Source organism: Onychostruthus taczanowskii, unplaced genomic scaffold (genome assembly GCF_017590055.1).
Source record: "Onychostruthus taczanowskii isolate IOZ18803 unplaced genomic scaffold, ASM1759005v1 scaffold65, whole genome shotgun sequence".
NCBI lineage: Eukaryota > Metazoa > Chordata > Aves > Passeriformes > Passeridae > Onychostruthus > Onychostruthus taczanowskii.
The window spans coordinates 2,504,243-2,516,600 of NW_024504233.1; the positions used below are offsets into that span (position 1 = coordinate 2,504,243).

The 12,358-nt window shown below is 37.9% G+C and overlaps 1 protein-coding gene across 1 annotated transcript in view; it reads left to right on the plus strand.

The window, feature by feature from the left end:
- DENND1B (DENN domain containing 1B) overlaps nucleotides 1-12,358 on the plus strand; it is a 146,068-nt gene that overhangs the window by 77,499 nt on the left and 56,211 nt on the right. The window contains exon 11 of the mRNA XM_041420702.1: nucleotides 354-464. Coding sequence (XP_041276636.1) covers nucleotides 354-464 — 111 coding nt within the window. The remainder of the gene's footprint in view (nucleotides 1-353; nucleotides 465-12,358) is intronic.

The window sequence follows — 12,358 nt, forward strand, 5'->3', positions numbered from 1 at the left end:
GTTGGAAGTAGGGAAGTAGTGGTCACCTTAAAAGCATATATTGATATAATACCCAATCTCATATTTTTTTGATTTGAAAATATGAAAGGGAAAATGTAAGTCACAAGCATAATGAAAATGAAATGAGCAAAATATTAATAACTTTTGCTGCAGTTAACTTTTCATTTGCTTTAACACCAATTAATTATTTTTAAAGCGCACAAATTTTGGTGCAAAGGGCTTTCTTTAATAGTTTGGTTTTTTTTTTCTCCCACCTAATAATTAGACAAAAATGTTCACAAGTAATATATATCAAATGTTCCACTTAACTGCTACTGTTACTATATTGTTAACTTTTTTTTTTATTCAAACAGAGAAACCTCACTGAGTATTTTGTTGCTGTGGATGTGAACAACATGCTGCAACTTTATGCCAGTATGTTGCATGAGAGACGAATCATTATTACCTCCAGCAAACTAAGCACTGTAAGTACTTCACACATCTCCTTTTAAGTAGGATATATTGAACATTTCACCAAATGACCTGCAGACCTTTGTGGTTTTAGATATGTTCCATGTGTACTTATAAGACAATATCTACATACTCTTCTAATATATGGTTTTAGTCAGGCTCTTGAAGTACAAAAGTCTGATTTATGTAAGACCTACTCAGATACATTAAGTCAGGTTAATTATTTTTCTTATCAGGAGATGAGAGTTCTTTAACTCTCCTGAGTTCATTTCTGTGCCTTCTAACCTAAAAAGAATTGTTAAGAGCTATTATAAGATCTTTATTATTCACTTGTGGCTTATTCCATTGGAGCTACTTGAAAGAAATCAAGGGCCCTAATAATAGCTGCTATCCTAACCTGGTAATAGGTAGATTCATCTTTGTTAGAGTGGTTTGGGAGTGAACACTGTAATATCTCTGATTTGCAGCAGCTCTTCAGACTGTCAATAATGTACAACTCCAAATAGCAGTTTTTTAATTAAAGGTTTTGAGCTACTGCCACATTAAAATGTTTCGTTTCCCTCCTTATGCCTGCTTAGGCTGCTTAATAAAAGAATGTTGCATTTTGTTTGGAAAGTATACCTAAATATTCAGATGCCACTTTATTTTAATCTTCACAGAGTTTTACAGATTTTTAAAATCCCCTGTATTTTGAAAATACTCCCAAGTCAGTTTTGCATCAGTACAAGGCACTCACTTTATAACCAAGTTTTAATCAGAGAGTATAATTCTTACGCAGAATCTTTAGCCTATTAAGCACAATTACCTACATTTTTGTGAAGAACACTGCATAGAACATATTGTTTAATATGCTCTCTCTGGTGGAAAATCAATTCTGTATTTCTGAGCACTGCTAATTGCTCTACCAAGTAAATGAACACATGGGTACAAGGTTGGATATTGTACTAAAAATACTGTTTTCAAAGACTTGCAGGTGCTGTAAGGAGTGAGAATTCTTTGGTTATATATAATGGACAAAAATCCTTTCCATCTTTTTGAGTCAAAAGTAAATTGAAGATAGAGAAGGTTCAGAATTGCCATAAAAGGCTGACATTTTACAATTCTAGGTACAGTAGCAATTATTTAATTGCCTTATTGTTTTTTTAAACAGCACAGTGTTGTGTCCCTGGGTCTGTGACCAGCACTGCAGTTAGGGCAGTGCACAAGGCAGCACTTCCCCCATGCTCTGCAGGGTGTGGAGCTAAGCCAGTCCTGGGAACTGGAGTGGAGCAAACATGGGGTTGTATAAGCAGAGGTCATGTGAACAACTAAAAACCAGCACAATAAACACTAAATTAATTTAGACAATCTTCACATTACTACTCTATGATAGAATTTTTAACCACCAAAGATGTTATTTTTTTCTTAGGAAATCTCCATATTTTATTATGGGTTTTTTTTTTCTCTCCTCTCCATGCTCCCCTCCCCTTCCTGAAATGGATAGGGAAAGAATTGTGCATTACAACGTAAGACCTGAATGGGCAAATAGATTTTGAAGGGAAAGCCCCTTTCAAAGAACCTGTCTTAGCAGAAACTCACATGGTGAAGCAAAATTGAAATCAGAATTTTTTTTCACTTTGCCAGTCTGAAACACAGCTTGCTATACTTAAAGGGGGAAAAAAAAAGGCGGGGGGGGGAAAAAAAAGAAGAAATACACCAATAAAAAACCTCAGCTCCAATGATGCCCCAGTCAGCCCTGTTTTACTGCTCCAGTAGAGAGGAGATAGGAATCCTGATGGCAGCTGTGAGCCCGTGGAAGATTCATTCTGCAGGTGAGCTCGTGTCCGTCTGCTTGGCATGATTTAGAATGGTACTCTCAGCCTACATTTGGATCTGCTTAGGACTTGTTTTTGTTAGGCTGAACATCTCAGCTGATCTCTATTGCTGTGATGTGACAAGAGAAGAGGAAGTACTGGAGTTAGACAGTGCTGATCTAGACCACCTTATTTAAATGATCACATTTCTCTTTGGAAGTCATTATACAGCAACAGATAGAATATTCTGGTGGCAAGAAACTTCCACTTTGTTTACCTTTGGCTGTTGATTCCTAACCTTTTAATGAATTAAAAGCCATCTTGCTGGTGTCTTCACTTGAAAATAATTTATGTCACTTTCCAGACACTTGTAGTGGTGTTTGGATGTGCTGGAGAGTGTCCCCAAGCTGTGAATGTAAATTGTAGCATGCAGGTCAAATCCAAAATGAGAGACCACATCAGCTTCACTTTTTTTCTGGTTGCTTTTTCAGTCTACTAGCATTACTTAGCTCATAGCTGAACAAAATTACTGCCACATCGTGTTGGATCCACCTTTGATACAGGACTGGTTAATTTTCACTTGCACTACTGAGTTCTGATAAAACTGAAAAGTATAACTGGCTTCTTAAGAGCTTCAGTTCACAGAAGTGCTGCCTGCTCATCTCTTTCATAAACAGAACAGGGGTGATGCATGGCTTGCTTTTTTACAGAGCAATATAGTTTAAAAAGTTAATGAAACACTTTCCAGTATTGCCAGTAAGAATTTAATTGAATTGCCAAGAATTATTAAATCTGTTTTTGACAAAATATATTTCTTCTTTAACATGGGGATTGCTTAATGTAGTACAGTAAGCAAATGGAGTGCATTTGGGCATCAACCTTTGCAAGCTTTGTGCTGTTTTGGTGTTGCATACAAAACCACAGCAGACTGGTACTTTCTGTTGCAAAGTTCCTGTTTTGATATTCCTAAATTACAGCTTGATACTAGAAAAGATGATTTGTTCAAAAAAAGTGCAGTCAAACACAACTTTCTGTTAAGGGAGTTGTCTTATCTTTGGGGTTAACTGAATATCAAGTGTTTATGTCAGTTCATGGAGACTGGGTTGTGATGTCACCTTCAAGTTATCGGCTCTGTTTCGGTTCACTATCTCAGGGCAGTGACTGATAACAAAAGGCATAATTCAAGGCCTTGCTCACTTTCTCCTCACCCTTCTTGTGGGGGCCAGGAATGGAAAACTGCACTTACTTATGTTCAGGAATTCTTTGTCTACCATTTCTACCCTTTAAATTTCATACTGCCGTTATAGTCAAGTAAAGTATCAGCCCTAGTATGGATAAAAGGGGGCAAAACATGATGCTATATTTAAAAGGGTTTCCTGTAGAGGAAAAAAACAGAAGAAAATAAGGTTGCCTATTTTAAATTGTTAGGTAGCGTTTTTTAATTAAAAGAAACCCTCAAAACAGGAAAAAAAACCGGCCATCTTTAGGGTGTTTCAGCTTATATTTTCTTTCAGCCAAGCAGGCTTTTTTTTATGTACATCTTCAGAATTTTGCAGTTGTGTTTTCTTTACATCTCCCTTTAAATTGATTTTCTGTGGGTTTATTCCCTTTAAAAATTCCTTTGGTGTAGATATTTGTCTGCTAGTCTTTCCAATTACTACCAAGATACAAGTGGAAACATCTCACCACTCTGTTCTCTTGTATCTTCTGGGTCATTATTTGCCCTAACTGTTGATTCTTTATTAGCTGGACTTTCCAACCACTTTAATAATGTTATTATCACCAACCTCACAGCTTGCTTCAGGCTTAGTGTTAGAACGAGATGGATTCAGCTAGCCTGAGGATTATGCTCTGTAAGATCTGTATGTAGCAAAAATTACCATTTCTGGCTTTTGAACAGTAAACTATGAAAGAGAAACAAATTATGTGGCTTTGGATCAAGTGAAAGGATGAATGAAACAAAGGGATTGATCTACTCACAGAAGTGGCTGTTAGTTATTTCATTTTAGCAGCAAAAAGAAGACCTTTCCTAAATGCCAGGCTGTATGTTCTTTCACAGCACTGTTTCCTCACACATAACTGCATCTGCATGTATTCTTATTAGTTGCATGGAGCTGAATGAGTTTCAGTACAAATAATTTTTTAATTCAGTCTTTCTATAAATTATTAAAGTGCTGGGATTGGCTTTTCCAGGAAGGCTGAGGTACAGCATTGATTTTATGCATGCTGGAGGCAGGCCCTAGATGTTTTGGCCCCAAGTGCACCTGCTGTGGTAGTCTACCAGAACATCATACCACACTCTCATGTATTCAAAGCAAAGGAATAAATCATGATTTTACAACAGTGCATCAGTTGACTTATTGCTGTTTTGTGACCGGAGGTAGGAAGGATTGCTGTTTAAAGCCATGTCATCGGTTCTCAAGTCACTCAAGCATGAAAGCTTGTCATATGCCTCTGTAATTGTACCTCTGCAGTCTCTCCCTAACTAGTCAGCTGGGGCTGCGCGCTCCGTCTCCAGCACCCGGCTGGCCAGTGTCTGACAGGAGCTTTCTCATCAGCCTGTCAGGAATATGCTAACTAGATTGGATCTTCTGCGGCCGGCACTGGCAGGTGGAAGGGATGCTACACTTTAAAGCAAATGTCTAAATGTTATCTCTGCTTTGACCAGTATTTGTTTTGGGAAATACAAGCCTGGCATGTCTCAGAGCGTGGTGATTACAAGTTCTGCTTGGCGCTGGCTCTTTTTTGGTAGCCCTACAAAAACAGACATAAATATCAACAAAAGTTACAGATTTGTTTTGGTGGTGAAGGAGCACTGAATATAAATTTATACACATAGATTCGTGGAATCACTTTTACTGTTGCTTCCATGGGAAGAGAGCTTTCTACAGTTGCCCCCAGATGCCCTCAGTGAATTGGAGTCTTTGCTTTATTCTTTTTTCTCATTAGTCTTGTTCAGCTCCTATCACACTGTTCGTAGTTGCTCAGGAAAAAGTATTACAGGTTTAAAATTTAATTCATATCTCAAATTCATGTGACCTGGAAGTGTTCAAGGGCTAAATTTAGTTCTTAAAAGTCAATAAATGGATGGGAATTTATCATTAACTTGCAAGGCAGAATGGATATTCTGCTGATACTCACTGTGCTCCCAGAAGCATAATTGGAATTAATTTTGGAATATGACCTGAGATAGGCCATTTGGTCTGGAAGTAAATGACAAGTGGCATTTAATTTTTTTTTTCCTATAATTCATGTGTAGGCAGTCTTAGATAACTGGGCAGGGGGGTAAACTGTTGTAGGTGCAGTTAAGTTCCCATTGGGACATCTGTAGGGAACACATTTCCAGCAATGAGGCTGCAGGATGGCATTATGAAATAAAGTGGGGTTAGAATATACAGCCAGATCTGGAAAGCTGTCTCAGTCTTGAAGTTTAGAATAGCTTTCTCATTGCCACAGTATAATATTAGGAGAAATAATTACTTAAAGAATTTGTGAAAAGAAATTGAAATGTGTGGTTAAAAAAATCTTTTTAATGAGAGTGGGAGGGAAAAAGCCAGTAAATAGTTGGAAATTGCTGTTACCTGCCATCTGTGTAAAACATGAAGAACTCCATTACGGCGTGTTACAACAACAACCAAAAAGAAAAAAAAAAAGAAAAAGAAAAAAAAAATTGAAATCCCAAACCTCAAAAATCCACACTGTAAAAAGAAAAGGCATGTAGAGAGACAGGTCTACAAATTAGCTCCAGAATTTAATTTTTCCCTTCCTAACACTTGCGGGAAAAAGAAAGCTCCAAGACTGAGTCAATCTGGGGCAATGTTGTTTCTTTTTCATATGACTTTTGGCAATTCAGTAGAACCTGAGGGGACTAAGTCCTGTATAGAGCCAGTGTGGGCACTGCTGCAGTGCTTTGGGACTCTTGAGAGAAGCCTTTAGGAGCTGAGTCCTTTGTGGCTGGGCTGAGGGGAACTGAAAGGGAAAGAGTCCTTATTCTGTTGAGCAGAACTGTCTCTCCCCCTACAAAAAGCACCACTGAAGTCATTTGGTGGTCGTGTGAAGCAAAAGTGAGGAGGAGTTGCTGGAGGGTGAATGAGTGTAATACAAGCCCTTGTTCTGGTATGCTGGTATGGCAGTATTTCCCCTTTTCATACTTGCTACTGCTGTATCACTCTTTTTTCCCACTCAATTCACCAATGATAAGATGAGCTATATCATCATTGGTGGTTATCTCTATTCTTGCTACAGTAAATTGTCTTAAGTAAGCCATTCACAAGGAAGTTTGTCCCTGCTGCTTAATTAGTGGGTGGCAGAACAACATGCCATGGAGCTCTTTTGGAGGAGGAAGTGTTAATAAAAGTGATTTTCCTGGAAGCTCTCCTTTCAGAGGTGAGAAGCATTTGCAGAACCCCCTCATTTTATGGGAGGGTAGCTCTTCCTCCATGGAGATGGGTCATAAAATAAAGGAAGAAGGAAAGGGGGCATCAAGGAGATGGTCAGGAAAAGAGACACAAAGATGTATATATTTTTGGTGTTCTATGGTTTTGTGAGTGAGGAGCAGATAAAGAACTTAGGCAATAAATGAATGCCAAAATGAGAATAAACAAACAAGAAAATACAGAGATGAAATGAAGAAATGTGAGGAAACTGCAATTTTTGAGCAGATGATATAATGAAGCATATAACTATGCTTATTATATATGCTTTATTATAGGATAAATGAGTATCAAAAGAGACATGCTGTTAACCCAGTCTCTAGGGTTTTAGGGATAAAACCTGATGATTGACTTCCAAGAGTTTCATTTTCAACCTATGAAAAATACAAAAACCTTTGTGGTATGACAATAGTGAGTAACTGAATGAAGTTACATGTTTTTTCCTCTGCACCCACACCTACTTTGTTATATAGACACCTCTGATTATCTCTGTAAGTGCCTGTGGGTCCCTGGTGTGGGCACAGTATGTCAGTGGTATTCCTTGTTGAGCACTCACCTGTCTACTACCACTTCAATTCTATTTTCTGCTCAGCTTCCGTTATTGGGAAGCATGTCACTCCTGGAGCCATGGGCAAGGAACAAGCCCTGTCTGCAGTCTTCTCTTTTCTCTTCCAAGCTAATGCACAAGAATGATGCCATAATGTTGCTTTGTGAATCAAGAACTGCAAGAAAAGAATGAAATTGATTGTGTATGAAGTGCTGTCAAAATCATGAATAACACTCATCTCTTCCCTTTCCTTCCCCCAGAAAAAATTATAAAAGGAAGTGAATAATCCTAAAAAAAACCAACAGCAATTCAGGGAGAAAATAAGTTTTTTATATAAGTATTTTCTTTTACATCTTTAATTTTTAGAAGGGAAAAAGTTAAAATATTCATCTGGTAACTGGAAATAGATTTCTCTTTCTCTCTCCCTTCTGTGAGAGAGGAGAACAGGATTTTCGTCTTGCCAACAGAAAGAAAATACATTGTGGCTCATTTAAGGTCCTCCCTCTTTTTCTTCCTAAAGATTATGGGGATGGCAGATGGAAAATGATTAGCCAGGAGCTAAATTAAAGAATTGCATGGAAGTGGCTGTGCATATCATGGCTTGGACAATATATTCTGTTCTCTTTTGTTGCTGATTTTTTTTTCCTCACTGATTTCTCACCAGTGCTGGCAGAATCAGCTAGGTTTATCATTTAGTCTGACTGTTTAATCTTTAGAGCTGGGAATAGATTTATCCTCTCTTGTAAACTGGCACAAGATCTCCCTTCCCACTTTCACTCCCCAACAGTCTTCCCCTGCCCTGCCTCCCATCCAAGAAGTGGATGGAAAGGTAGATCTCCACAAATGTTAAGCATCTGTTACGAGTTTGGGGCCTTATCTCATTCTCAATCAAACAGGATTTAGATGTGTTTGCCCCTCTAAGATAAAGTTAGTTTAATTTAGGAGTTGTAATGATGTAGAGGAGAGGCTTCCTTTCACCTATGCAACTGTTCCCCTCTCGGGAAGCAGACTGTTTCTCTGTAATTCTTGTGAACTGGGACTACTGGGGAAGGAGCCCCAAGGGTTGGTCCAGGCTGATGGTGACTGCTGTAATTGTGGTAAAACAGTGACCCATCCCCTAGGGTTTGTTGCTGTAGGTATTAATGAGTAGATGAGATAACTAAACTAAACAGAATCTTGGGCTTCTTTCAACATATGTGTGGTCAAGGCAGTGGGAGGGAAGCAGTTCTTTGGCCCATTGGGACTGTGAGGGAGGAGGGAGAGAGCACACCAGTACCCATTTCTGGACATGGTGTTGACAGAGATTGACAGTGTTTGACGATTTTTCAGGAAATGCTTTTATCACAGTAGTTCTTTAGTTGCTTACAGTAGATTTTGAAAGGTTCTATAGAATCACAGGTTAATTTTACTTTAGCATTTGTTTAACTTCTGTTGCTGTTTTTGGCTTTCTGACAAGATTCTGCTAATCAGTTTCTGTCTTTCTTGTTTGTGCATTGCAATGTGTGCAAATCTTGCCACCTATGCTCTTCCTCTCTTTTTACCTTTGATTATAGAAAAGGCTTTGAAGAAAGTAATTTATAGAAGCAAACTGCCAAGGTACCTTTTGTGCAGGATAAAGGTATTTTCATGTTACTCATTGAAATTATGTGGATAAGAGGTATCAAATAAGCATTATCTGTGAGTCTGCAGAAAATGTTTTAGGTGAAGTAGTGTGGGTCCAGACATGTCACAGTGTTTCAGCAAGACCTGAAATGAGGAAAAGGAAGAGAGATCAACACAAAAAGGGACCAGTCCCTTTGAAATACAGAGCAGAAAGATTCATTGGTAGAAGTGAGCATTGGGGTAGCAGATACACACATCAGAATTACTGCATCCACGTGAGGGAGGGGAGGAGCTGCACTCTTTGTGTTCCCAGGAGCAGGTAAACCTGCTTTGATCAAGTCTTGAACTAAAACTTCTCCTGCCTGTTCGTGTTCATTACTGCATAGATTTTGAGCAACAGCCTTCCCAACTGTCTGCTTATTGCCATAAGGTAGAAAGGAACTCATCATTCTCTAGAATTTGGACCTTGTTTCAGTCTTGTTGAGATTTGGTAGTAGTCAATTTTCTGTCACCCAATAATGAATTTTGCTAACAAACTGTATGTGGTGTCCCTCTCTTTGGAGAGACTGTATTTTCAGTGGGCATCTAGTTTCAGAAATTTTTTTTTTGCAGGGGCAAAAATAAAAATGATTTTACCAGAATCACTGGAGACCTCTGGAGAAAACACCAATTATTTTCCTTGCAGTATATGAAAGCTCACATGTTGGTTCTGCCTGTAGCATCTTATCAGGAGAGATCAGAAACAGACTGAAACTTTCATTTGGACTCGGTACTATTAATAAGCCTATTACTGACGGAAAAAGACATAAAGCTTCTTATGCCCAGTGCAAATGTTGGCGATTTCAAATTAGATGTGTTTATTTGTAAAGGGTTGAACATTAAAATTTTGCTTTTAACTAATTCAAATAATTTGACTCATGCTGTTGATGTAATTTAAAACCACATTATTTAAACCAATTTTAAAAAGATAAGATTTATTTCTGAAAATAAAAGTTGTTTAACTAAAAGACATTCTGTGAAATGGAGAAATACAGTCTAAATATCAACATTGGATGGAAGCAAAAGTATTAGAACTTCTGTTGAGTGTTGGCAAATGAGTTTCAGCTGACAAAAACTTTGCTTGAAAACTGTCTGCCTGTTTTTTATGGATGGAAACACAGCTCTAGTAGATCTTTTGTAATGAAAGGAACTAACAGGAGGATGTCTTGACATAATTTTTTGCCTCAACCCAGGTAATAAATTATGAGATTTGCAGAAACTAGGTTCTGCAGCATTCATCTGCTATAATTTAAGATTTTACACCAAACCACAGAGTCGTGCAATGATATATCTGTGTGCATACATAAACATACAGCAAATTTTATTGGACAGAGGCTTTTGCCTTTAATGTAAAACCTACCTGTAAAAGGAATCACAGTTCAACAGTTGGTGTTTATATCCAGTTGTCAATAGAAGAACAGATAGTGTTGGACACAGTGTTGGGGACAACTTCAGGATGGTTTGGGAGAATGTCTACTGAGGAAAACTTCAAGATAATTTAGGAGAATGTGTACCTCTTTTGATTTTTATGATCTGTGACATATCTTTTCAAGGTAGTTCTTGTTAATTCCTTTTGGAATAGATAGCAGTCTCCAGACAGACTCCAGAGAGATATTTTGTGCCTAAATAGTGTAAGGAATTGTTTTCTGCAGAAGGTATCCTCACTCAGTCAAGCAACAGACTCTCATTTCTTTGCCTGGGAGCTTGTGCTGGGTGCTGTGTTTGAGGATGTCCCCTGCAGCCTTTAGCAGGTGCCTGCCAGGCTTTGCTCCCGTGCATGGACACTGTTGGACACCCCCAAATCCGGTGTCACGTCTGTGGAGTTCTGATGCAAATGGTTGAGTTCTCTCTGGTACCTGGCTTTTCAGGTCTCCTGAACTGCCTGGTTCCTTAAGATGTGCAGCATTGTTCAGGGTTCACAGCAGTTCCCATTCTGATCTGTGGAGTGGATGTTTCACTTAAACAGGAAGGTTATTTAAATAACTAATGCATTTGAGAAAAGCAGTCACTATTGAAACAGCAAAAAAAGCAAAAAAGGGATTTTTTTTTACACCAAGTATGCAAATTTTAATATGAAATCCATAATTATCTTATCAGTATTTGCTTAAAGGCAGAGTTGGCAGAATAATAAAATGTGGCACAGTTTGAAGAGCAGCACAATCCCATAGCTGTTTGTGTTACAGGCTGTAAACAGGAAACTATAAAACATATTCATGGCATACTAAAATGTTTGGAAACGTGCTACAGCAGCATAGAGGGAAATGTTTAAATAAGATCTTACAGTAAGGTGTTATTAAATAGAAAAGCAATGAACAGTACAACAAAAGCTTGATGTGTACGTAATCAAATGTCCTGCTAGAAATTAAAAAAAAAAATAGTAGATTAAAGAACTATAAATGGTAAATAGATGCTAGTGGGAGTGCCACACTAAAATACAGATTATAAAACAAGCTGACAAAACTTCAGATGTTTTTAAGGAATTGCATAGTCCCTCTGTTAAAGTGAAAATTAGAATATAACAGACATGCATAAGATAGGGAAATTTCTTCATGCAAATAGTATAGTCATCTTAATTCATAATTTAAGAATGCCTATTAAGAGGAGGAGGAGGCGACTGTATACATCAGGGGATATCCTGTATAACTGTATGCTCAGCTTTCTTTCAGCCTCTGAGTGAAATACATGAAATGCTGATTTTTCTATAGGTTGTTGTGGTTTGAAATTTATGTTATATACTGTGTACAGAAGTATGTGGACATAATAATTAATAATGCCATATCCATTCTGAGTGAAAGAGCAAAACCACAATGCTGAGCTGGACTGTGCTAACACTAGTGTTACTTCAACAACATAGATAATATGGAAATAAACCTCATAAATCCCACTGTGTAGAAGAGGGAGAAGGTACTAATTTATTTCTTCACCCAAATAAATTCATAGAAACAACCCAGTAATTATTAAAATACCCATTATTATAAGTCCAAAATGAGAGTAATTGTGGAAATGTGGTGTAAAGCTAAGAAAGGAGATGTTAATGTGCAAGGAAGAGTTTAAATAGGGAATTATGATATCCTTGGCTTTCTGCTGTGTAGCTGTCAGGCTCGGGCAGCTCGCTGGTCAATAGTGACATTCTGTGTGTCAGTGAGCAGAGTCTCCTGATACCTTAACCTGCAGTTCACACATTACTGAAGCTCCAACTGTCGAACATTCAAGTCCCTTGGTACCACTGCAGCTTCCAGACTCTCCTGACTGGCTCATGTTTCATTCTTTGGCAATTTGCCCTAATGATATCCCTCAGGAGCTTTCAGACCCTCTTCTTTTCCATATTTAATCGTGTTATATTAATCTGAGGGCTGAGCGAACTAGGCTGCACAAATTGTAATTGTCTGTAATTTCTGCTGCAATGGTCTTATAACTGCTTTTTTTTTTTTTCATTTTTAGTGTAAAAATACGTGTACAAAATAGTAGTGTAATTTTTTTATTTACAAATCTAA